A 25,944-nucleotide genomic window follows, 5' to 3' on the forward strand; every position below is an offset into this window, starting at 1 on the left:
GCCGGGAGGGGGGGGGCAGGCGCATGCGCCTGCCGCCGGCTCAGCAGGGCCCCGGGGGGGACACGCAGAGCCCGGAAGGGCCCGCGACATCCCCAGGCCGAACGCAGAAGGCCACAGGCTTTAAAGACAGGATGGCCTAGGTTTAAATTCTGCTTTTGATACCTTCGACATACGTAATCCCAGTTACTTACCCTCTCCGTGCCTTAGTTTACCTTACCTGTAGAATGGAGACAGTACCTTCCTGGTGGGGATATTGTAAGGACTAAAGGAATCAAGATACGCAAAGCTCTTAGAGTCATGCCAGGTGCGTAGTACGTTCTAGCTGGGTGCTGGCTCTGCTATTGCTGTCATTTGTTGGCGGCTAAGTCTTTGCGGATGCCCAAACAAATGTGAATGGGTGTCTCAGGAGCTAGCACCCTGCCTTCCAAGGCTCTGCACGCCTCGCCGTAGTTGTCACTGTTGGTAAAGACCGACTTCTGTTAGAAATGAATCATTCCCCATTCTTCTGCATACCAGGATCGTGCAGGTGGTGGCACAGGAGCTTTTGCAATTTATTATTTTTCAATGCAGAGCTGCAGCTTACTGGTGCTTGGCCCTCTTTCCAACCCTGCAATCTACTGCCCAAAAGCTGGGGTGTCTTTGCCAAGCACTGGATGTGGGACCAGCTTGCTGGGAAGAGTGAGCATGTGCAGACAGACAGGTCTGGCTCCATGAGGCCAGTGTAGTAACTTAATGCCTCTTCCTACTCCAAAGGCAAAGCATAATTACCCAGTCTGGATCAATCCAAAGGCCTCACTGTTTTTTTTTTTTTGTTGTTGTTGTTTTGTTTCTTGTTTTCCTGGCAGTAAGGAACTTGTGAGCTTGTTGGTTTGGGGAGACTTACAGGCTTCCTCCCGAGTTTGCTCCCACTCTCCACCCATCCTCACCCCTCCATAGGAAATTTTGTCATCGTTTTAAATGACATCTGTCCACGCAGCCTCTTGGGTCTCCAGAGAATCCTGTGTCCAAGGACCCCACTCACCTAGCAGCTACTTTAGCTATGGTGGAGAAAGGGAGGCAGCCGAGCTGGGCTCTCAGAGGCTTAGACAGGGCAAGCCTTAAAATAGGAGCCCTTCTATTTTGGAGACTTGGTTGGCAGCTTGTCAGGGAATGAAAGCTTCATGTCAGTTTAGCATCGTGCACGGCAGTGAGTTGGCAAGCTTTAAGTTTCCATCAGTGGGACTCCCAAGGGTGGCCGTGTGTGTCCACATTTGGAAACGTATGCAAATTGTATGAAGAGTGGCTCCTGCTGCCCTCTGTCTCTTCCTGGGCTTTGTTGCGAAACCTCTGCTCCCAGAGGATCTAGACAGGAGCGATTGAATGGGAGGGAGGGAGGAGGCAGGGGTGGAGGTGGGGCCTAGAGGGGACAACCAGAGCCTCACACACAGCAAGGGGACGAGGCTGCAGGCCCCATTTTGGGGGATACACCATCCTAGTCTACCTCCTGGAACATGGGAAACACAAACACGGCTCACCCAGCTTCCCCAGAGCCCCCGTATGCAGCTGTCCAAGCCAGAGACGTGCCTCTTTCTTACTCTTACTTACCGTCTTACTCTCTGTTCCTCTTCCGCTCCCAGGACCTCACCATGGATACGGACCTGACGGCAGCCAATGGCAAGAAAGTAAAAGCCCTTGATATCTTTGCGTACGCCCTGCAGTACTTCAAGGAGCAGGCGCTGAAGGTAGGGCTGAGGGTGGACGCCAGGAGCCACACAGCGAGTATCGGCGCACCTGCCAGCGCTGTCTCCAGCTTTGCCATGCCTGCCTGAGAGGGAGGGAGGCATGGTCTCGAGGGAGAGCGGTGAGCTCTGGGGTCAGAATGGCAGGGTGCGCTCCCAGACACTGCTGGTGGGGATATGAAATGACACAGTGTTGTGGCAGACAGTCGGGCAGTTCCTCAGAAGGTTCAACACAGAGTTGCCATGTGATCCAGTAATTCCACTCCTAGACACACAGCTGAGAGAAATGAGAACATGTGTCCACGCAGACATGTGTGCACATGAATGATGACTGCAGTGTTACTGGTGATGACTGAAAGGTGGAAACAACCCACATGTCTGTCAGCTAGTGAATGGATAAAGAAAGTGTGATCAGTTTACATCATGGAATATTAGTCAGCCATGAAAAGGAGTGAAGTATTGATACACACTGTAGCCCGGATGTCATGTGAGGTAAAAGAAGCCAGATAGAAAAGGCCACACATAGTATGATTCCATTTGTATAAGAACATCCAGAACAGGCAGATCCAGAGAGACAGAAAGCAAGTTAGTGGTTGCCAAAGTCTAGGGGAAGGGAATGAGAGGTAACTGTTAAAGGGTATGGGCTTCTTTGGGTGTGATGAAGTTAGATAGTGGACTTGGTTGCACAACCTTTTGAATATACTAAAACTCACTGAATTGTAGACTTTCAAAGAGTTGATTTTATGGTATGTGAATTACAGCACAGTAAAAGCAAACAGAGAGAAAGAGAGAGAGACAGGGAGGCAGAGCTCCGTGGAGCAGCTGTGCAGCCTTGGGCAAGGTACTCCATCTCGGACTCTCAGATACACACGTTCCCATCCTAAAGCAGTGCGGGGAGCCGCCGCTCACAGCTGTTCACTATCAGTGCAGTACTGGGCAGGAAGTGCCTCCCTGGGGGCCTGGTGTGTAGCAGACACGTAGGAAATGGTGGCCGCTGTTGTCCTTCGTCCTCCTCCTCCTCCTCCTCTTCCTCCTCATCCATGTACCTGCCAGACCCCATGGAAGAAGCTGATAGCATGAACCCCTTGGATCTCCCTTGCAAAGGCTGTGACCATGACAACCCAGAATGCCAAAACCTGCAGATTTTGAAGTAGAATGTGGCTTCCACTCAGTGTCTCTTTCCGCAGGCATGGTGACAAGTAGGTGGAATCAGATGATTAAAGAACCCAGATATATTGAGCTTTATCCAAAAAGATCTGGGAACTTGAGAAGCATTAGGTATTATGGGATCACAAGAAGAAATGTAGTGAATTCTAGAAATAGGGTCAGAGGGAAGCCAGGAAGAGGGAGAATATAACAGTTCTACTTTCATCCATTCACACACCATTTTTTTTTTTTTTGAGTGCCTTTTATGTGCCAGGCCTGTGTGAGTAGTGGCAGTGCCGAAATCAACACGATGCGCAGGAATACGTGGGCAGGACCAGGGTTGTGAGGGGTAGCTCTGGGAGTTGGTGCGGCAGAGGTTCTGTCCAGTGAGGAGCATTAGGGAAGGCTTCCAGTAGGAGACAGACTTGGAGGGGGTTCGCAGCAGCAACTAGAAGGGTTGATAGTTCAAGCTGGTGGAATAGCAGAGGAACAGCTCAGGGGAAAGAACAAAAGCTAGGGGAAAGGTTTGGAGGAGAAGAGGGCAAGGCCAGAGGATAAAGCCAGCACGTGCCAAGTTCAAGACAAGATTCCGCAGAACCCTGAACGCCAGGCTAAGAACTTTCTAGTGGGAGCCCTTAGAGGACTTCTAGTAGGAGAATGACATGGTCATGGTGGTAGCATTAGAGTGACTTTGTTCATCTTGGGGAGCTATAAAATACCACAGGGTAAGTGATTTATAAAGAACAGAAACCTGTTTCTCACCCTTCTGGAGGCTGGGAAGTCCAAGCAGGTTTGGTGTCTGGCGAGGGCCTGGTCTTCTCTTCTGCGATGGGGCCCTGAATGCCGCGCCCTCCAGGGAGGAGGAACAGTGTCTCCCAAAGCAGAAGAACGAGAGTGAACTCACCCGGCAAACCTGTTTTATAATAGCATTTGGCCATTCATGAGCGTGGATCCGGAGCTCGCAGGACTGAAACACCAGGCCCCACTTCCGAACACCACCACATGAAAGCTTCAGCTTCTAATCCACATATTTGAGGGGACACATTCGAATTATAGCATAGAGGGAAGGAGACCCCATGGTCCTGAGAGTGTGGGTGGAGCAAAGAGACGTGGGGGCCGCTGACTCAGATCCTGAGGGAGGTCTGGCTGAAGGGTGAGAGTGAGGCCCTGAGGCTTGGAGAACCGTGGGTCATTTGGTGACAGCCAGAAGAAAGGAGCTGGGGATGGGAAGGAGGGGGTGGCTGGGAAAGAGGAAAACCCCATCATCACATGTGGCAGAGAAGCAGCAGAGGAAGGAGCACCTGAGTCGGCCCGGCAGAGACAAAGCTCAGCGCTGGTCCCAGGGCCACGCGAGGGCACATCTATGGGTGCCACAGCAAGCCTGAGACAGGTGAAGGAGCAGAGTGCTCGGGGGCCCCGAGTTTGCAGGAGGAGCTAAGGGGACTTTGGGGGAAGTTTAGTAGTCAACAAAGCCCATGACATTGACATGCCTTTCGCGAGCGGCAGGATGAGGCCCAGGCGACGTGCTATGGTGTGACACCAGGGCATGCAGTGCTGGCAGTGCCTGGGGTTGGATTCCAGGTTGGCCTGAGAAACATGCCAGGTGGGGTGGGTGCCCTGGACCCTGGAGAGCTGGGGGAGGGGTCGCAGAGTGACAAGACCTAGTGATGGTACTGTCTCTCCCACCACTTTTAATCATCAGAGAAAGGGAAAGTGCACGCTGTGAGGAAAGGAGTGAGGCCCATCTTCGAAGGGGAGGGAGAAAGGGGTCGTTGGTAGTTGGTGAACTCCTCAGCTCAGCCATAGAGGCTCCAGGGAGGCTGCTGGCACCTTCTCCCAGCAGGCCATGAGTCATGAATAATCTCCATGAGAAAAAGCTGTCTGAAGAGAGTCTAGGGCCCCCTGGTACGTGGAGGACCAGTGGACTCAGAGTCCCGGGACCAGGGCATGCTCTGTCAGAGGAAGCCAAGGCAGAGTATCTGTCTACTAACAGGGAGGGTCTAGGAAATGACCCCAGTGAAGCAGTCCAGGGGGTTCGTGAAGAAAAGCCAGTGAAAAATGCTTGAAGCAGCTCAAGGCGAGACAGGCAGCTCATGCCGGCCCTTTCCCACCGCACACAACAGCAGCTCCGAGGTTCCAGACAGACGCGGAAGCCGGTCCTGCCGTCCTCTCTGTTCTGAGCCCTTTTCCGGTTAAAGGGTTTAAAGTAGCCTCTCTGGTCGTTGGTATGGTGCTTACCCTGCTTCCCAACACTCATACCAATTGCCTGCTTCTAAAGCCCGATGTGGAGCTGCAAAGAAAGTGTTATGATGAAAAAATAAAATATGATGGTCCAAAGCAGATGTTTTCTTAAAACATGTTTTTAAAGAGTCCACTGAATCTAACACTTTTGAATTATACATTTGAAAATGGTTAAATGGTACATTTCTGGGGACATGTATTCTTACCACAATTAAAAATAAAATTTCTTTAAGTTTGCTATAGAGTGTGTGTGCTCACCAGAGAGAAAGAGAGAGAGAAAGAGACAGAGAGAGAGAGAGAGAGAGAGAGAGAGAAATCATCCTCTCAGGATTTTGGGCATGCATGTACACATGCCTGGCGTGTTTTTCAAGCCTCCAGGCCTGGAATTTGAACCATGAAGTTGACCATGTGGGATCTAGCTGCTTTAACTTCCATACCATCTGTTGGCTCTAAAAGGTTTTTAAAACAGACAAGAAAGTTTTACTGATCAAAGAGGAAGTTAGTTCAATGAAAGGATAACTATGAAATAGGGAAACTGAGACAGTCTTAAGGAAACTTATTTTTTACCTGCCTATTAATCTTCTTGTATCTCCAAACTCGTTTTGATGCAGAAGTGCTAGTATATGCTTAGATTTGATGTTGAGTATGGCAATAAGAGGGGGAAAGAAGGAAAGGACTAGCATTTATCAGAGGTCTTTAGGCCAGACAGTCCACATGTGTTTTCTTTTTTTTTTTTTTGAGAGAGAAGTTTTGAGATTTTTGCTATGGGGCACGGGTGCTAGAGACACAGAGAGAGATAAAGAGAGAGAAAATGAGAAATCACTCCCCAGGGGGATGGCAATGCCACAATTCCTTCTCTTCCACTCTCCTCCCAGGAACCTGGGTATGTGTGCACATACGCCCCAAGTGAGTTTCAAGCCACTGGGTCTGGGATTTGAACTGCCGTTGGCCATGTGGGAGTCCAGTGCCTTAACTACTATGCCACCTGCCAGCCCCTCCACATGTGTTTTCACTTGATCTTGCTATTACTGTGGGTTAGTTTTATTATCCCCATCTTACAGATGGGCATACTGAGTCTGAGAACTGTTCCAGCCACATCGTTTGTCTACATGAGCCAAGTGGAAACCTCTGATGCTTCCGTGCATCCCATTCCTCCACGTGGACCTCACTGATGGGGTTTAATCTTAGCTGAAAGTTAAAGGCAGCATGGTCTTTGGTTAGGACCTGTCATTTATATCCTTCTTCTGATATGGTAAGGTGGGGGACAGTAATGACAGCTATGAGGACAACTCCCACCAGTTAAGCATTACTGTGGGCCAGGCACTGTTCTAAATACAAAACCACATCTAACAATTTAGTTAAGACCTGGACTTTTAGAGTCAAGATAGACCTGGGTCTGGGTCTAAATTTTGACTTTGCCATTTCTTTTAGAGATATTTGCTATAGGGTGCATATGCTCACTGAAGAGATAGAAAGACAGAAAGTGAGAAATCACTCCCTAGGAAGATGGCCACACTACAATCCCTTCTTCTCCATTCTCCTCTTAGGATTTTGGGCACACATGCACCCATGTCCAGTGTGTTTCAAGCCATGGTTGGCCATGTGGGAGTCCAGTGTCTTAACCATTATGCTACCTGCGGGCCCCAGCTTTGCTGTTTTCTAGCTGTATAGTGGTCAAAAGGTACTGAACAAATCTAAAGCTTAAGTACTCTCATCTGTAGAACAGGGACAAATGATAATCACTTCCTAACGGAATTCTCGCATAGGTTAATAGAGATAAGGTATGCGGAGTGCTTAAGGAGATGGCTGCTGGGTACTAGCGCTCAGTAAATAGAGCTCTCTGTAAACTAGTGATCGTCCCCACAGCCCTACGAGTTAGGTGTTTTCATCCTCTTTGTACAAATACGGAAACTGAGGCCTGAGAGGCTGTCACTTATCAAGAGTCACACGGCTAGGGAGTGGACAAGGGTTCCCCTCCCTGCCTCTCTTCTGCTGCAGTCACACTCAGTGAGTGAAAGGAGCTAAGCGACTCAGAAGGCTCTGGAATAGGCACCCCAGTGTGTGTGGTGGGAAGCCTGGATGCTCAGAGGAGCTGGGGGATGCGCACCCCGGGGATCAGCCGTGCTACTTGACCTGCTGCATTCGTTTCCCTTGGCTTTAGGAGCTGAGTGACCAGGCGGGGTCGGAGTTTGAGAACTCCGATGTCAGATGGGTCATCACGGTGCCCGCCATCTGGAAACAGCCTGCCAAGCAGTTCATGAGACAAGCTGCCTACCAGGTAAGGGCTGGGGCGGGGGTGGGCGGGCCCTGCAGGAGAAGGACCCCAGTGCCCACAGTGGTGACTGCAGCCCCCTCAGCCACCTCCTAACAGTCACAGCCTTCTTGGGAGGCAGCCCGGAGGCTCCCATGGTGGAGGACGGGAAGACAAGGAGCCTTCCCATTCCTGGGCTTCGGGACAGTAATGACAGCTATGAGGACAACTCCCACCAGTTAAGCATTACTGTGGGCCAGGCACTGTTCTAAATACAAAACCACATCTAACAATTTAGTTAAGACCTGGACTTTTAGAGTCAAGATAGACCTGGGTCTGGGTCTAAATTTTGACTTTGCCATTTCTTTTAGAGATATTTGCTATAGGGTGCATATGCTCACTGAAGAGATAGAAAGACAGAAAGTGAGAAATCACTCCCTAGGAAGATGGCCACACTACAATCCCTTCTTCTCCATTCTCCTCTTAGGATTTTGGGCACACATGCACCCATGTCCAGTGTGTTTCAAGCCATGGTTGGCCATGTGGGAGTCCAGTGTCTTAACCATTATGCTACCTGCGGGCCCCAGCTTTGCTGTTTTCTAGCTGTATAGTGGTCAAAAGGTACTGAACAAATCTAAAGCTTAAGTACTCTCATCTGTAGAACAGGGACAAATGATAATCACTTCCTAACGGAATTCTCGCATAGGTTAATAGAGATAAGGTATGCGGAGTGCTTAAGGAGATGGCTGCTGGGTACTAGCGCTCAGTAAATAGAGCTCTCTGTAAACTAGTGATCGTCCCCACAGCCCTACGAGTTAGGTGTTTTCATCCTCTTTGTACAAATACGGAAACTGAGGCCTGAGAGGCTGTCACTTATCAAGAGTCACACGGCTAGGGAGTGGACAAGGGTTCCCCTCCCTGCCTCTCTTCTGCTGCAGTCACACTCAGTGAGTGAAAGGAGCTAAGCGACTCAGAAGGCTCTGGAATAGGCACCCCAGTGTGTGTGGTGGGAAGCCTGGATGCTCAGAGGAGCTGGGGGATGCGCACCCCGGGGATCAGCCGTGCTACTTGACCTGCTGCATTCGTTTCCCTTGGCTTTAGGAGCTGAGTGACCAGGCGGGGTCGGAGTTTGAGAACTCCGATGTCAGATGGGTCATCACGGTGCCCGCCATCTGGAAACAGCCTGCCAAGCAGTTCATGAGACAAGCTGCCTACCAGGTAAGGGCTGGGGCGGGGGTGGGCGGGCCCTGCAGGAGAAGGACCCCAGTGCCCACAGTGGTGACTGCAGCCCCCTCAGCCACCTCCTAACAGTCACAGCCTTCTTGGGAGGCAGCCCGGAGGCTCCCATGGTGGAGGACGGGAAGACAAGGAGCCTTCCCATTCCTGGGCTTCCACCTGGGGCACCCAGGAGTCAGTCTGACAAGACAGGAGTTGGGCTTGGCTTTTCTTTCTGGCTTTGTATATTTCCAGGTCATGCTTTCACATGATTCCCTGGGGCTGGGATTTCAAGCTGGGGTTCAGAGACATTTCTCCTCGGGTGAATGGAAATGAACCTTAAGGAAATGGCTTAGGAAACAGGAATATTTGAATAAGAAAAGAAAAAAGACAAGGCCATTGACCGTGAACCAGGCATTTCAGCTTGGTGTGGAAGCTGCAAACTGCGAATCTGCAGCTGGGAAGTAAACAAAATGTGATGTCTCCCACACGCTTCACTGCAGGACACAGAGGAGCAGGCAGCTCACCCCAGAGGGGCTGAGGGCTGCCAGGTCTGTGTGGTGCAGGCACCTGCAAGAGGGCAGTGGCCTGGCTAAGCAGTGTGCCAGTCAATGGGTGCTTGTCAGCTACGGAGGCAGGACACTCCAGGGCGGATGGCCAGCCCATCCCCCGTGCGGACTGGGACACCCCTGGTACCACGAACCCTCAAGGCCTCCAGCTCTCATGCTGTTTGCAGACAGCTTGCACCACGACAGGCTTCCATCAGGATCTGACTTCACGGCCAGAAGAGCTGGCCACACTGACCCGTTCTGGTCCTGGGACGGAGCTGGCTCCTGCCATGCCGCCACTGTGTGGTTTATGGGGCCAGGGTCAACTGTGCAGTGAGAGCCAGTTTTCTTCACCCTGAGACTGGGCTGTCAAAAGTCACCAAGGTAATAGGAGTCCCCTGGCCTTCTGTCATACCTCAGGAGACAGCCTGCCCACCTTTCCAGAGGACATACCTCTGAGGGTGCGTTTGTGGCCACACGCGTGAGCCTTCTTTAGAATCGCCCCTGGGCTCCCGAGTATGGAGCATGGCCGTAGGAACCTGAGCGTCGGAAGTGGTATCCGCCCGCTCTGCGGAGTTCAGTGTGCTGGCTGTTGAGGGTGGGAGCATCCCCTTCCCTCCCTCTCTCCCCTTCCCTGGGCCGTTTCCCCTGCTCTCCCTTCCTCTGTGCAGCGTGAGAATCTGGCTCAGTCTATGCAGCTGCCAAAAATAGATTTTGTTGTTATAGGGATGAGGAAGAAGGGTGGAAGTTCCAGAAAGAGGCAAGTTCTTTGAAAAGGAAGGAAAAATTGCAGTTTAGTTGTTCACAGAAGTCTGGCATCTCCATACTTTTCTTTAGTGTCAAACTTCAGCAGTGTCCTAAGACGGGAACTGGGGTCATGACCATCTGCAAACACATTGCCCGAGATTCGGAGTTTTTACCAGGAAAGACATTTGAGATTCATGGTTTTGACTCTTATTTCCCAGCCCACAGGAAGACTTAGCAACAGATGTGTGACCTGTCAAAGGGTCAGGGCTCATTTTTAGCCTGACAGTAAGAGACGCAGTGACTGCTAAACCTCTCAGGGCTGTTGGAGCCCTGGGCTGGCTCATGCAAGGACTGCCTCTCTGAGTTGGTGGGACAATGTGGGTAGGGCCCCTCACACTTTGGGGTGGGGGTGGGGGCCCAGGAGGAAAACAGGCAGAGGAGGGCTCTTCGTTGGGGTTGGGAGGGCTCTTCGTTGGTTGGAATCAAAATGGCATCTCAGAGAGAAAAAGGTCAGCAGCTCCTGGCAGGAACAGATGTGGCCAGTGACTGAAGCGCAGAGACTCTGCAGGTAGGGAGTGTCTTCTCTGTGCCTGGTAACCTTTGTCTGATACAGGGTTTTGGCAGCTTCAGTTTGACCCTTTGTGATTCTGATTTGATACTTGTGTTTTGTTGACAACTGAATTTAAATTTACACTGGATTTAAAAATGGCTGTGTTCTGGGACCAGCAGGTAGCATGGTGGTAAGGTGCTAGGCTCCCACATGGCCTACAGTGGTTTGAGTCCCAGACCTGGCAGCTTGACAATCACACCAGGTGTGTGTACATGCATGCCCCAAATCCCAGGAGGAGAATGGATTGTGGCATGGTCATCTCTCCCAGATTTTCCTGGCAGATTGCAGGGACAAGGAGGAGGCTGGGGAGCAGAGGAGGTGTAACACCACTTCCTCAGGCTTCCTGAGTGCAGCTTTCTCACTTGTGCCTCTCGCACTGTTTCTCTCCCTCTCTCTCCAGCGAGTGCACGTGCCCTATGGCAAGAGCTTTAAAAAAAAAAAAAAAAAGGCAGTGTTTTTTCAACTACTCTTGGTTCATTCATTCATTTATTCAATGAGTGAACCTATACTGGGGGCCCACTGTGTGCCAGGACTGTGGTAGGCACTGGATTTATATAAGCAACTGAGTGAGACAGCATCCCCGCTGTCAGGTTTCGAACAGCCAAGTGGGTCAGTGATGCCTTTCATTCTTAGGGTTAGGGACAGGGAATAAACTGGTGCCACAATCGCTTTGTGAACTTCTCTGCAATCTCTTTAGCCTCTTTTCTAGAAGAATCCCAGGACAAAATAAAAATGAAGTTTGCTACTCTCTTCAGTCTCTCTTCCCATCTCATATTACTGTACAGAGTGAAAAAGATATGCATGGTGTGTCGATCCGACTAGACCACGAGATACCCAGATACTTCATCAAACATGACTGCGTGTTGCCCTGAGGGAGTTTTAGGATGAATTCTGAGTCACGCAGGCCGCCTTTTCTGATGTGGGTGGGCTTCATTCGACAATCAGTTGAAGGGCTAAAGAGAGCCAAAAAGTTGACGCCTCCTGAAAAAGGGAATTCCTCTTGCTTGACTACCTTTGAACTAGAATATTGTTTTCTTCCCTGATTTTAGACTCACACTGAAACATCTGCTCTTCCTGGGTCTCAGGCTTGCTGGCCTGTGGACGGGAGCTACACCATTGCATCTCATGGGTCTCCAGCTTGCTGACTTGATCTTGAGACCTGTCGGCCTCCATAATTACATTGGACAAATCCTTATATGTATATCCCACTGGTTCTGTTTCTCTGGAGAACCCTGACTCACATGGCACCTGAGCAAAAATCCGTCCTCAGCCTAGCCGCTTCGGACAGTGCTTACTAGCCATCGCTATGGGAAAAGTATGTAAGCAGGAGGCTGTTCGCTTTCCTTTTTCAGGGTGCTGACCACCCACCCACCTATTCATCCAAGCGCCTCGCAACACCTTGACTTCAGGTGTGAGAGCAGAAAGAATGGGGCAGAAAGCTTTAGCAGGGCAGCTGGGAAACTGGTCATGTCTACTCTGCTTGCCGGGGGAAAGCAAAGCTCCTCTAGGTTGACGGAGCTCTCCTGGGCATAAGTTCATGGCTCAGCCATGCAGGGCTGAACTTCCGCCTCTCACCTGCCGGGTGGAGGAGAAAGAGGCTGGGAAGCCCACCTGGGAGGTGATGCTCTGGGCAGCGATTTCTGTCTTGAGAAGCGGCTCTGGAATTCTGGGGCTCCACGTGGACGCACTGCTCATGAGCCCCTGCTCATGAGGCCAGTGGGGCAGAGCACACAGACACAGCTTCATCCGTGACACTCCCACAACTCATCCCCCATCAAGTGCTTGTTGAAAACATGGGCTGAATCTCTCTCTTTTGTAATCCACCGACTCAGGACGCCTTCAGACCTTTTAAGAGCATGTGATGAAAAGATGATAGCAGTAAGAACAGCTGAGCCCTCTTCGGAGGCCTTTAGAAAAGACCTAGATATGAAAGACGGTTCCACTGAATCTGGGGGCGGAAGGATCCGATCTTGGGTAGGAAATAGTGCCGTTTATTTCTAATGGCATTTTGTTGAAAACTGTAACTCCAGTCGGTTCCAGAAATCTGTTAAATAAATGATGCTTCCATATGTACGATGATCTCATCTAACAGGGGATGCAGCTTGCATCTGTCCCCCTTTCCAAACAAGCGGCAGTGAAAAATAATCATATCGGGAAGTACGAACCATGTATCACCCAGAACTGAAGCAGCTGCAGCCTCTTTGTAGCCTTACGAGAGGCCCACTGAGTGCTTGACTGGTCTGGCCATCTTACTCGGCCATGGACACAGTTCCTAGGCAGATTTTCCTGGCGGATCGCAGGGACAGGGGGGAGGCTGGGGAGCAGAGGAGGTGTAACACCACTTCCTCAGGCTTCCTGAATGCAGCTTTCTCACTTGTGCCTCCAGAGTGGGGCTCGGGATCCCAAAGGAGGGCTCTCAAAAGCCACTAGGACAACGATGGTGCTCCTGGTGCCCTAGATTCTTGGAGGAGACATGGAGCGTCACGTGCTGTCGGCTCAGACACCCTCTGTTTGTGGAATCCCCAGGTCCCCTCTGTGGGATGCTTACATTTAGTTCAGCAGAGATAAAGGCCAGGAAACTGCAGAATAAATGCTAGTTGAAGAGATGGTTGGTGCATTCACTCAGCAGCTGCCTGCGGAGCACCTACTGTGTGCTGGGGGCAAGAAGACCTGATGGTTGTCCTTAGAAAACCATCTTGCAGGAGAGGCTAGAATGTCTGCACCGTCTGTCTATTTGGAAACCTAATATGTTAAGTGCTTGGCCAGGCCCCAGGGGAGGGTACCGTGAGGATAACAACTCCAGAGGCAGAATTAGCAAAGGCAGAAGAGTGTTCAGCTCCACTTGACCCTGGTCTAATCTCAGGCAGATAGACCCATAGGTCTCCCCGAGGGCTGCCAGGCTGGAGGGCTTCTGTTGAGAGTGACTGCAAGTGTTTATGCAAAAACAAAGCTTACACTTCCGGTGCTGGTTCCTCCTGCCGAGAGATAAAGACATCTGGGTTTTTTTTTGAGAGTCTGGGCGATTCTTTTGCATTTCCTCCTGTTCTTGGAGTCCGAAGCAGCTCTGGAAGGCCTCCTGGGGAGATCAGATTTGTACAGAGCCAGCTGCCTCCTCTGGTCTGTCCCCTCCCTCTTGCCTCTCCCTCTCTACTCTCTGTGGCCTCCATGGGAGTTTGCTGTCTGGAACATTCCTCTCTCTCCCTGGGGAGGATGACAGGGCTGGCTCAAGCAAAGGGGTGGGGTTACTTTGTCCTGGGTCTTCCACTCACTGCCCAGGCCCCACCTCCCCTCTGGAGTGGGGCCCGCCGTACACTGCACCCTCTCCAGGGTACAGTGGGGAATCACCTATGGAAGTAGGTCAGCCCTTCTGCTGTGGAGCCATGGCCAGCCAGGCAGGGCAGAGAGAGAAGAGAGGCTTCCCCAGAGGGTCAGCCCGAGGGTCTCTGACGTAGCCGTCTTCAGGATGTGGGAGTGCCCAGTGCAGACCATCTTGCAGGGCTGTCCGTCACACCCCAGATACACTTAGACACTCACGCGTTATATAATATGACGCCAGGCTCTTCCTTCCTCGGGACTTGATTCGATTTTCCACATGAAGGTTTCGTGTCTAAGTCAGTTCTCTGCATTCCAGGAAAGGTGTGGGTAGAGGGAGAGGAGAGGTTATTCGCTACTCTTCCTTCTCCCTTCCCCACTGCCCTGGCCAGTAGCAAATTCCACCCTGTGGGCTGGTAACCCGATGAGACATGGCCACAGCAATGTGACTTTGGAATCATCGAAGCCTCTGCTTTTCTTCCTTCACACCATGCCTCTTGGCTCCACTCTGGGGCTCTGTCCCCACCTCTGCCAAGTCATTTTCTAGTCCAGACTTGGGGAAGAATCTTGTACATACGGGCACTGTTTCTTTGGCTTTCATCGTCATCCTGTTCTGTGGGAGCTGGCCTTTTAGCTTCTATTCTTCTACGTCCTTGTCTCTACAAACCCTTGAAGACAGAAAGATCAACACACCAGCTATCCTTTAGGAGAGGGTTCCTCTTGGTCTTATTTTGGTTTTCTCCTTCAGGGCACGTTGGGATGAAAGTTCAGAGGTTTCACCATTCCTGGCAGCACTGCACGTGTGTGACCCGTCATCAGGCTGTGCTTGGAGACTGAGAAGTCAATAATTTCATAGTGGATTTGCTCGACATTTACTGTCAGAGGGTCACACAAATGGGAGTGAGGGATCAGCAGAAGTTGGTTCTCACATGTGGGCAGCTGCAGGCTCTCCATCCCCCAAGGCCCGCTCCATTGTGCCACACCCTCCTGGGCAAGCTGGGCTGTTTAAAAGGAGCGTAACAAGAGGGAAAAAAACTAGGAGGGAGGCCTGAATGGTCCAGAGCTGAAAAATCAAAGATCGCTGGCTTACCTATTGTTAAAGCCAAGTGACCGGAGCTCTCTTCTCAGTCAGAGGGTCTGAATCCCTGCCCAGGCAGAAATTGAACTCCAGAAGTCTCTCCTGCCTGGGGCTAGTACAGAATGACTTTAGGGGAACCAGCAGTTAGCGTAATGACTATGTCGCTGGACTCCCACGTAGTCGTCCGCGGTTCGTGTCCCGGACCCGGTGGCTTAAAACTCACGCCGGCACGTGTGTGTGCGTGCCCAAGATCCCGAGAGGAGAGTGGAGGAGAAGGGATTGCGGCGTGACTATCCCCCCTGGGGGGTGATTTCTCGCTTTCTGTCTCTATGTCTCTCTCTGTCTGTCTGGCGAGTGCACGTGCCCTACGGTGAAAATCTCTCCAAAGGAAAAAAAAAAAAAAGAATGACTTTAGGATGCAGGGCAAGAATGGAGGGACAAAGAGATGATGTCAGTTTGGTTCATTCACATTCACATGCACACACACACACACACACACACACACGTGTTCAGAACTAGGCATGTCTGTGCTAAGGATGTCTAATGCAAACTGGGGGGGGCGCGGGGGGCTTTTAATGGGCTGACTAGGGAGCAGTGGAAAATTTTTTTATGCGTCTGAGTCAGTGGCCTGTTGACTGATATCACCCGAGGGCAGACCTAGCCTCTTTCTTGGACCCACAGACTGAGCTGATGGGCACAGTTGCTGCCCACGTGGTTGGCCACAGCCAGGTACACTAGGCAGTGGGGAAAGAGGCTTAGCGGGGATGGTGGAAGGCACCGGCGCAGTACTCCCCTGGCTTTTGAAGTTGATCTTCCAGAAGCGGCTCTATCACTTGTGAGGCATTCGATATTTGCAAAGTGATGATTTCCAGTCACTTGCTAAGTGGTAGGAGCTCATGAAGACATAACTGATTAGGCTTGTTTTGGGGGTTAGTATGAATAACTTTGGACTGCCTGCTCAGGAAGTGAATCATCTGATACTGTCCCAGGGTAAATGAATAAGGAGACCCCCCTCAGAGCTTTCAACCATCTGAGGGGGGAGGACCAGAGGCACCTGGGAATTTTGTCAAAGGACAAAGGCCCACCCCAGGAACTAGAGTTACTCAGGGTGGGAGAGCGGGGAGTGAGTTAAAGAGCTGGCTGCAAAATTCAAGCGGCTCAGCCGCTTAGGGTTGGACGGCTTTGAGCAAGGCTCTGCTGAAAGTCTTGGCTCGCAGGAAGTCCCTCCGTCTTTAACAAACCAACATAGTTGGTCACCCTACCTCTCTGGGCCTTCCTACATAAAGTGAAGGAGTTGGACCAAAGGCCCCAAAGGTCCTTTTCATTTCTAATATTTTAATATTTTTCTCCCCACCTTGTTAATCATTGAACTTCCTAAGCCCCCTGCTCTTAATTCTAACTGGCTCTTCCTGGTGAGAGGCTCTTTGTGCCTGTTGATATTAGGAGACCTTCTTTTCTATTCTAGAGGAAGAATCCACTAAACCTCAAAGAGTCTGGTTTAGAACTGGGAGCCTTCCTCCAAAGTGGGTGTGAAGGCAGCACCCTGAGGTGCCCTAGGAAATGGCAACAAAGAGAAGACCCAGCAGTGCCAGTGATGGGCGTGAAGTGAGCTTCTGTTCTCCATTGTGTGGGTGACCAAGGAAACCTGTGCACCTGCATGGCTTCCACAAGGGAGCAAAGGTCCTGCACCAGCTCAAGACCATGGGAGGTGGGCAGGGACCTGTGAGAGGCCAAGCCAGACTCATTTCATGAGCAACCTCAGAAGGATGGTTCTGGGACCTCCTGGGTTGGCCTTTCTTTTTCTTTCTTTTCCTCTTTCTTTCTCTTTCCTTTGAGTGAATTTTGCTATAGGGTGTATGCACTTGCTGGAGAGACAGATAAACAGTGCAAGAAATCCTCCCCCATCCCCCCAGAGGATATCCACTCTGCTATCTCCTTCATTCTCCTCTCTGGATTTTGGGCATGTACACACATATGCCTGGCACGAGTTTTAAGCTGCTGGGTCTGGGACTCAAACCATGGTCAGCCACATGGGATCCAGCAGCTTAACTACTATGACACCTCCTGGCTCCAGGTTAACATTTCTTTTTCTTCGTCATCTTTGTTGTCTTCTTTTTTTTTCGGGGGTGGGGTGGGGTGATGGTAAAGGTTTTTGCCTTAGGACATGTGCACTCAGCAGAGAGACAAAGAGACCAAAAGTAAGAAATCACCCCCTGGGGATGGCCATGCCACAATCTCTTCTCCTTCATTCTTCTTCGGATTTTGGGCATGCATGCACATACACCCAGTGTGAGCTTTGAGCCCCTGGGTCTGGGACTTGAACCACAGTCAACTACATGGAAGTCCAGTGATGTAATTGTTACACCATCTGCTGGTTTCATGGGTTGGCCTCACTTAAGGCCCAGAAGGACCACTACTCCACAGTGAGTGATCCTTTCTGCCTATGCAGGTTGAGGTCCCAAATGTTTGCAGATGGGGCCACTGATGGGAACTGGGGACTGAATTATTGAAGCGATATTTATTGTTATATGTGACATACATGTATTACAAAGGGATAAGGACTTCGCTCAAAATACCTGCCAGCTGTGTTGGAACCCACACTTAGAACGTGAGAGACTGTAGGATACCAGGAGGGGCTTCTTCCTAGAGCCACAGCTCGTTCCACCTCTGCGGGCAAACAGGAAGCCCTCCTAGGACTCTGGAGATAATCGGTTGGCTTTCCTATCAAGCAAAATGAAATGCTTGCATGGCTGGGCCCAGCGATGGCCCACTTGTCTCCAAGGCCACCCAAGACTGGGACTTGCTCTGACCTGGTCAGATGCGGTGGCCATTGTAATAGGGAACAGATCATCTGTCTTTTATCCCGTGATGGTTTTCAAAGTTTTGGGGTCTTCCCAACTCTGTCCCTCCACGACGTGAGCATTAATTCCCACCTGCACTCCCAGTCCATAGTCTCACTCCCACTCCCTTGTGCTTCTCAGTTCCAGGCCAAGCAAGCCCCAACTGCAAAAGACCTCATGACCAGTGAGCCTTGCATTTCCTGAGGGTGCTTATACATATTCCTTGGCCACTCACTGATGTTTGGGTGCCTAGTTTGGGACCCAGAACCTGGTCACTCCTGATGTTAAACTCTGTAGAGACCTGTGGAATGAATGTTCAAAAAAGCAGAGTGACTGTCTCTGCTTTGGGGAGGTCAGCCCTAGGTGTAGGTGTTCTCTGAGCAGCCTGCCCAGGGAGCCCTGGGTTCCAGCCTCTGCTTTCTCTTCCAGGCAGGCCTGGCCTCTCCTGAGAACTCAGAGCAGCTCATCATTGCCCTGGAGCCCGAGGCAGCCTCCATTTACTGCCGGAAGCTGCGGCTGCACCAGATGATTGAGCTGAGCAACAAGCCCGCGGTCAATGGGTACAGCGCCAGTGACACAGTAGGAGCTGGGTTTGCACAGGGTACCTCTGCTCTCTCTCTCCCCTCCCTCCTCTGTCCCCAGCCCCAACCCCTGGATATTTCTCTTCCTCTGCTGATTTTTAAGGCCGTTTAGTGCTGTAAGGAAGAAATTAGTATACTCCAGGAGGAAGTTGGCTGTAAGCATATCTGTGTGCTCCACCTCCTAACTGGCCTCTCCAAGGACCCCCATTTTAGCAATGGTTACTTGTTTATCACTCACCAAGTGCCCGGGGAGGGGCTTCTCTCCCAGAACCTGAGGGTGACCCATAAGCAGTTTGGGGGCCTTGCATTTTACTAGGCTTTTAATTTTCTTGTCTATTAACTGATTCTAATCTAACCCCATTTGCCTGTTATTAACTCCTCCATTAAGACTTGATTTACCGCTGACTCACTCATTGGGGCTTCCTGCATAATGAGTTCATTCTGTGCCTTAACTGAGAACTTCAATGCAGAGGAGACAGACTGACTTTCCTGACCCGGCGATGCTCGCTTAGCTGTGGGAAGGAGCACTTCCTCAGAGACCCAGGGCATTGGAAGGAGGTTTCTATTTAATAAGAAGCTACCTACATTCAAGCTGGTCACAATTTGGTCCCCAGAATTGTTCTCCCTGGTATCCAGGTCTCTGTGGATCTGCCCAGGGCTACAGAGTTTGCAGACTGGTGAGGTCAGGGTCCAGCCAACCACCAGCATGAACCTGGGCGGTATCAGGAGCATTGGGGGGAGGGGGGCTGTGCATCACAGGCTGCCCTAGAGGCCTCCAGGGGAGGGACCACATCAGTGAGGACTGTCTCTACACCTGTAGACGGTCTGCACTCCCCAGGGCACTGGGTCCGACTCACCCTGAACAGAGGTACACTCCTGTCTGGAAGGTGCTCTCTCCTCTTCCTATTCACAGAGGTAACTCTGCCCCAGAGGCCTCCTCTCCCTCCATTTAAGCCCAAGATTTAAGAGTCTGTGGACCTCAGCCACAAGGCAGTCTCCAGGTGGGCTGCTGCCTCAGCCTGTCAGGGGCTGTGTGTGAGCACCTTGGACTCGATTTATCTGAAGTGAATGGAAACAGGTTCCCCTTTTGATTTGAGGCCCCATTCACCCTTTTTTCTTAGAGAGATTGTTTTTTAGAGGTTTTTGCTATAGGGCATGTGTACTCGCCAGAAAGACAGAGACAGAGAGACAGAAAGCAAGAAATCACCTCCCAGAAGGGATGGCCATGCCACAATCCTTTCTTCTCCATTTTCCTCTTGGGATCTTGGGCACGCATGCACATGCGCCCGGTGTGAGTTTAAGCCACCGGGTCCGGGACTCGAACCGCAGTTGACTACATGGGAGTCCAGTGATATAGCCATTACGCTAACTGCTGGTCCCTTAGAGAGACACATATAGCATGTGTACTTGCGAGAGACAAAAAGCGAGAAATCATCCCCTGGGGGGGATGGCTTCACTGTAATCCCTTCTTTATTCTCCTCTTGGGATTTTGGGCACACATGCACATGCGCCCAGCATGAGTTTCAAGCCGCTGGGTCTGGGACTCAAACTGCAGTCGGCCATGTGGAAATCCAGTGACATAACCATTACACCATCTGCTGGCCCCACCATTCACCTTTTCTAACAAAGCTCAGCGATGCTTTCTTATCCTCCCCAAGGGCTAGCTCTCCTGACAATAAAATCAAAGGCATTTAGATTTTTAAGATACTCAGGAAAGTAAGTTTATTTCAGTTTCCTTCTTTGTTGTTTTCATTGGGAAAAGGAGCAATGCCAGGACTAATAATGTCTTACATGCTGATTCTCAGTTGTTCATGAACAGAAATTGGTGTCGAATCAGCTCATTCCAGCATAGCTCTTGCTAACACGTTATAACACATTTTAGGGGGCAAATCTTTTGGAACAGTTACCTTCCATGAGGGCTCAGTTTTTTATTTCCTTTTCTTTGACCTACAAGCCTCTCCTCCACCCACTGTTCTGTGACCGTGTCCTGTGGCTTGTGGAATTTGTTGCCATTTCCGTGTGCTCAGAGGGTCTTTTTGGTTTTTGAAATCTCCCAGTTATTGACCACCATCTCTCCAAGAGGCAGTGAGGCCAGAGTCTGGGGGCAGCCATGCTTGATAATAAAAGCATCCTTCCCAGAAGGAGGTGGGTGCTGCCGGGGGGGAATCTGACTGAGCTCTTTATCAGAAGGACCCAAGAGGCCTGCTTGGTGCCCTCCACAATTACAGCCTGGTGGGTGTCCCTGGGAGAAATGGCGCTGACGCCCTGTCCCCAGCTCCGCACGGCTTGTCATCAATATTATTTTACTCCTAAGGGATTTAGTGAGATCGATAAAGAATACATTTTTCACACTCTTGGGTTTAATTTGCCTGAAAATTGGAGTAATTTTTTGAGAGCTCTGAACATGTTTTATTAGCCTCGCTTGGAGATTTTTATGAGTGCCAATTTGTTAGCCTTCTCAATTGTTTTGGAAAACCTATCACCTGCTACAAGGTCTGTGCCATAGAGTGCTAGGAACAGGAGAGAAACCCTCAGTTTGGGGAATCCTCCATGGCTCTCTTTAATCAGGAGACAGCCCCCTTTCCACTCTAAATCAAGCCCAGGAGAACTCAGAGCTGCCCAGGTGTTTGCCACTCTGCCCCCTAGGGGAGATGCCATTTGTAGTCATTGTCTCTTCCTGAAAGACACTAGCGAACTAAGGGTGCTCTTATTGCGTAGTATAGCAAAGGGTATTGTGGGGCAGTTCAAAATCAGCACCAGTTTAAGGACTAAAAAAATAAAAATAACTAATTGGGGGTTGGCGAGGTTGTGGATGGGGTGGCAGAGCAGTAGGCAGCAGAGCCTTCTTGAGACATCGGGAGCATTGGGTCTTACATGAGGTGTTCTGTCTTCATTATCCCTACTGTGTGCTGGCTGCTACACTGGGTGCTGAGGAGACATTAAAAAACCAATTCCTGCTCTGCCCATAAGGAACTTAGGCCAACTATTATCTCTATCTATGGATGGGAAATGGAGGCCCAGAGGGGTCACGTGATTTGCTCAAACTCCTGCCTTGAGCTGTGTCTTACAGCCTCCCAGGCACCCTTCCACAGCTCCTTCCTCATCTTGAAACTTCTTTATTCTGCCTTTTCCAACTTTCTACTGAATTGTTAAATCTTGAAGGCATCTTGAGGGTCTGGGGCTGGAGGGTTCCTGGGGCTGCAAGACAAGAGTCATGGGAACTGCTGGTTTCTTAACCTCTTGCCTGACCTGGTTTCCTCCTCCATAAAGACAAAGATTTGTGTGTTATCTACTCTACAGGCGCCCCAGCCACTAAATACCCAAGCCACCACCACAGGGGCCATGGATTTATCCCTTCACTTTAAGGGAACAGGCAGTGCTGGGCTTTGCTGGGTTCAGACGCGCCACCTTGTGGTTGAAGAGCATAATGGCTTCAACAGGGTCAGGAAATGGTTCCAATCCATTTTTCCAGGATCCAGATTAGGAAAACATACCCCACATTCCTTAGATGGACAGAGTTCCTTGAAGTTCAAGTGCTTAACTGAGGCACTGAAGGCCACTTGGCAGATGGCTCCCTCTCTGAGGCTTCAGAACCGGGAAATTGGCCTATTTTATTAACCATTCCCCAAAAAATGTCACTTGAGGAAGGGAATCTCATGGAGGTGAGCTTTTCAGCTGGGCACACGAACAGATAAAGGCTGGTGTGAATAGCCGCTTTGTCTAGGAAGAGCTGGGTTGTGATTCCCAATATCGTACTTATTTAATCACTTTGGTCAAGTCTCACCAAGTGTTCCATCCCTAAACCACTCATACTAATTGCCTCCACTGACTGCAGATGACTGTCCGCTTTTTCATGCCTTCTTACCCATCATTTTCTTTCTGTCGGCTACTAGCTAAGGAACACATACGGCGTAATCGGCAGAGTCGGACCTTTTTGGTGGAGAATGTCATAGGAGAAATCTGGTCCGAGCTGGAGGAAGGTAGCGTTCTTCAACGTCCTTTGCTCTTGCTGGATTTTTGGTGCTCCCGGCAAAAGTGCATTCCCATACGTCCCTTTTGCACTTTTGGAAAATGTTCAAAATCAGTGGGTTTTAAAGACCGTTCACCCAGGGACAGCTCCTTTGGGAGTTGTAATTTCGCATGTTGTAAAACCATGTGGATTCTTTAAAGGTAGGAACTGCTTCCCCAGTTCCAGTGGATAGGATGTGTTCAACAGAGCTCATTTTCCGGTGCTATTCACGTGGCAGGAAGCTGCTCCCTGTGTGTGTAATAGCCCATGCAACATGAATGCTTCACTCTTAGAAGAGTCACTCTTGGGGTTCTTTGTCATTCATGTTTAACTGGCCCTAGGCAGACACAATTGCATTCTCTTTAATTACAAATAACTGTGCTGCTAATTAGCAAAACCGTTGTACTAATGAGAAGTGTCAATGATGCTTAGCCAGGTATCCCAAAATACCACCCAATTAGCTTGTTTCAGATGGTGTTGACGAGTGGTCTGTGTAAGAGATGGCTGTTTTCATACCAGGTGACAAATATGTGGTTGTGGACAGTGGCGGTGGCACGGTAGACCTGACAGTCCACCAGATACGCTTACCAGAAGGACACCTTAAGGAGCTGTATAAAGCAACAGGTGAGCCCCTGCCAGGCTAATGTTCTGACACCTGCCATCCTAGGCAGTTCGGTTTCACTACTTGCAGTATCTCTCGGTTTCATTCTCCCCGGGCCACTAGCATGTGGGTTCGAAGGCAGTAGAGGATAGTAGTACCTGCTTGAAATTGGAAAGCACAGTGCAGTTAAATGTTCTTTAAAACACAAACTACCACAACTTGGGTTTTGGCATAAGGTGGGCCTATTTCAGGTCCTGGCCAAGGAAGTTTGTTTCAGAAAGTTCTGGAAGGATGCGATTGAAACTTGATGTTGTCTGTGAGTTAGTGCTAAAGTCACCTAACTTGGGAGGCCTGAGGACACCTGGTCTTGGATCAAGACCAAAGATCATTGTCTTACCGTGTGTGTGTGTGTGTGTGTGTGTGTGTGTGTGTGTGTGTGTGTGGTGAGGATAGTGAGCAATTAGTAGAACACAGAGGACTAGCTGAGGCCTGCTGACTTCCAGACTCTCTCTGGATTTCATGGGTAAAAATGCTATGATGCTCCTAGTCAGATATGGACATTGATTCCATTTAAAACAGAATTGATTTTAAGCAGAGTGTTGAGGAATGACTTCTGCAGGAAAAAAATCCTCCCTTCCCCCCAGGGATGAGATGACCCTAAGAGTTTTGTAGGGCACATAGAAACGTACAGCCGATCTGACATTGAGTAACTTTGTGCTTCAGAGACAACGCTGGGTTGGCCTGATTCTCCGAGTTTGGACTCTGTTTCTAATGACTTTTACACCGTTTGTTCTGAACTCAGGTGGACCCTACGGATCCTTAGGAGTAGATTATGAATTTGAAAAACTTCTATGTAAAATATTTGGAGAGGACTTTATCGAACAGTTCAAGATCAAACGCCCTGCAGCCTGGGTTGACTTAATGATTGCATTTGAGTCTCGGAAAAGGGCTGCGGCCCCAGACCGCACTAACCCGCTCAACATCACCCTGCCCTTCTCCTTCATCGACTACTATAAGAAGTTCCGTGGGCACAGTGTGGAGCACGCCTTGAGGAAGAGCAAGTGAGTCGGGCTCGCCTTTGGCTCAGAACATTCTAGGAGGTGGATCACATGGATGGGCATGAGGGATGTGGATTCCGGGTTCTAACCTGACACACTTGCTGTGTGATGTTGGGCAAGTGACTCAACTTTTCGATTCCTCAAGGGGTTGTTGGGAAGGTGTTATGTGCTTAGCACAAAGCCTGGAACCTGGAAAATGGGAGCGAGAGTTCTCTAAAAGGTGCAGACTTTATAAAAGCAGGGACATTTACTGTCGACCACTGCTGTGTCTCCGGTAACTAATGTAGAAAAGAGCCTGGTACACAACAGGTGCTCAGTGAAGAGTTGGTAAATGAATCTCATGGGAATCTGGGTTTCCTGCTATTCTGAGTCCCTCGGCTCCAGGCAAGTATCTGTGGTTCAGCTTATCGCAAAATGTACATTTTTGGAAGATAGTTTAAAACTGCATTTTAAAATAATAGGCAAAAATCATCATAATCATAACAGTTTTTTTAAAATATACATATCCATAGAGAAATAAGTACTGTAGTCAGATACAGTTACATACGATCACCTGCCATAGTTACCTTTTCATAATGGAAAATTTCAGACATTCACTGTGTAAAATGAACCCCATCACTTAGCTTCAATGATTGTCAGTTCCTGGCCAGCCTAAAGCCTCGTTCACCATTTCCCAAGTATTTTAAAGCAAATCTTAGATTATCATCTTACTTATAGCTAAGTCAGTATGTAAGAACTGATGGATTTGAGCATAGTTGATGGGTTTTAAGTTATGGCAGTTATAGTCTTATTGACACTTAAATTGTCCCATCTTGGCCAATAGGAGCTCTTCAGGTTGGCTCTGAGCCCCTTACATGACACCAGTGGGTTTGGACAGTGTCTGCCTTCTGATACGGAAGACACTCCTGAGTCATCCTGTGCGTTTCCCACTCCAGACCTGAAAATGGCCATTTCTCTAGAAAGCCCTGGTTCTTTTTAGTGGGAAACAAAGTAGGTTTGATCCCAAGTCTTCTTGCCCATGGAGCAGAACCAAGTTGGGTTATCTTTCTGCCCCAGTGGCCCTCACAGGTACCTGCCCTCTGTGTTGAATCCCAAGTCCTGTCTGCACAGTTCTCGGGGCCCACCAGCCCTTTTACTAAGGGAACATGCCACAGCCAGCCATAGGATCACTCCACCATACCAGTGTCCATGGAAAAAGATTCCAGGTCTGGCAGACCTGGGAGCACCTAGTATGTGCTTTTCTTCAGGAATAAACACCATTTGCTTGGCTCCTTTGAACTTTAGAACAGGCCGGGTCTACACTGTGGGTTTGGTAATAAACAGGCTATGGCATTTGTTTAGTGTAAGGAAGTTTCCAAAATATTTGCACAGATGTGGCTTTTACCTTGACCTTCCCAACAGCCTTTGAAAAGGAGATAAGGCAAGTGCTATTGTCCTTGACTTCCAGAAGAAAACGTCGGCCTCAGGGGAAGTGAAGGCCAACTCGCCCAAAGTCCCATAGTCACTAGGTGGTGGTGGCCCGACCAGAGCCCTACAATCCTAGCTCTTTGTTCAGTGCTCTTTCTGTACCTCATCGCTGCTTCTGGACATGCTATGCCTTTGACAGAGGAGCCAGGAAGGCCATCCAGTAGGATTAGGCTCATCCTGCCCTGGGACAGGTGCTGGAGGGCTGAGGAGAGGACCTGAGCATACCTGTTGTAGCATTACCTGGCAGTACATTAAACACATCATATAAGCCTTTGACATGCCCAAGTCCAACTACTGTTGGATTAAAAATGTGGTCCTTTGAAAGAGAGAAAGAGGAAGATCCCCTTATTTATCTCCTTGTCTTTGGTACTAGACTTTGGCCTCCACTATCTTAAGAGAAGGTCAGCCATCACCAACAGCTAAGCTACACCCAAGAGGCTATGTCTTGTTTTTGTGCATCTAAGGATCTAGGCCCTTAGTTAAGGGAATTGCCAAGGATGATTTGGACTCAAACCCATTCCT

At 49.8% G+C, this 25,944-nt stretch overlaps 1 protein-coding gene across 1 annotated transcript in view; it reads left to right on the forward strand.

Moving 5' to 3' along the window:
- Positions 1 to 25,944, forward strand: part of HSPA12A (heat shock protein family A (Hsp70) member 12A) — an 83,471-nt gene that overhangs the window by 54,254 nt on the left and 3,273 nt on the right. Inside the window, exons 5-10 of the mRNA XM_027767386.1 lie at positions 1,617 to 1,721; positions 7,267 to 7,383; positions 18,136 to 18,307; positions 22,181 to 22,267; positions 22,816 to 22,920; positions 23,700 to 23,958. Of these exons, the coding sequence (XP_027623187.1) occupies positions 1,617 to 1,721; positions 7,267 to 7,383; positions 18,136 to 18,307; positions 22,181 to 22,267; positions 22,816 to 22,920; positions 23,700 to 23,958 (845 nt within the window). The remainder of the gene's footprint in view (positions 1 to 1,616; positions 1,722 to 7,266; positions 7,384 to 18,135; positions 18,308 to 22,180; positions 22,268 to 22,815; positions 22,921 to 23,699; positions 23,959 to 25,944) is intronic.

Source organism: Tupaia chinensis, unplaced genomic scaffold (genome assembly GCF_000334495.1).
Source record: "Tupaia chinensis unplaced genomic scaffold, TupChi_1.0 Scaffold000069_1, whole genome shotgun sequence".
Lineage (NCBI taxonomy): Eukaryota > Metazoa > Chordata > Mammalia > Scandentia > Tupaiidae > Tupaia > Tupaia belangeri.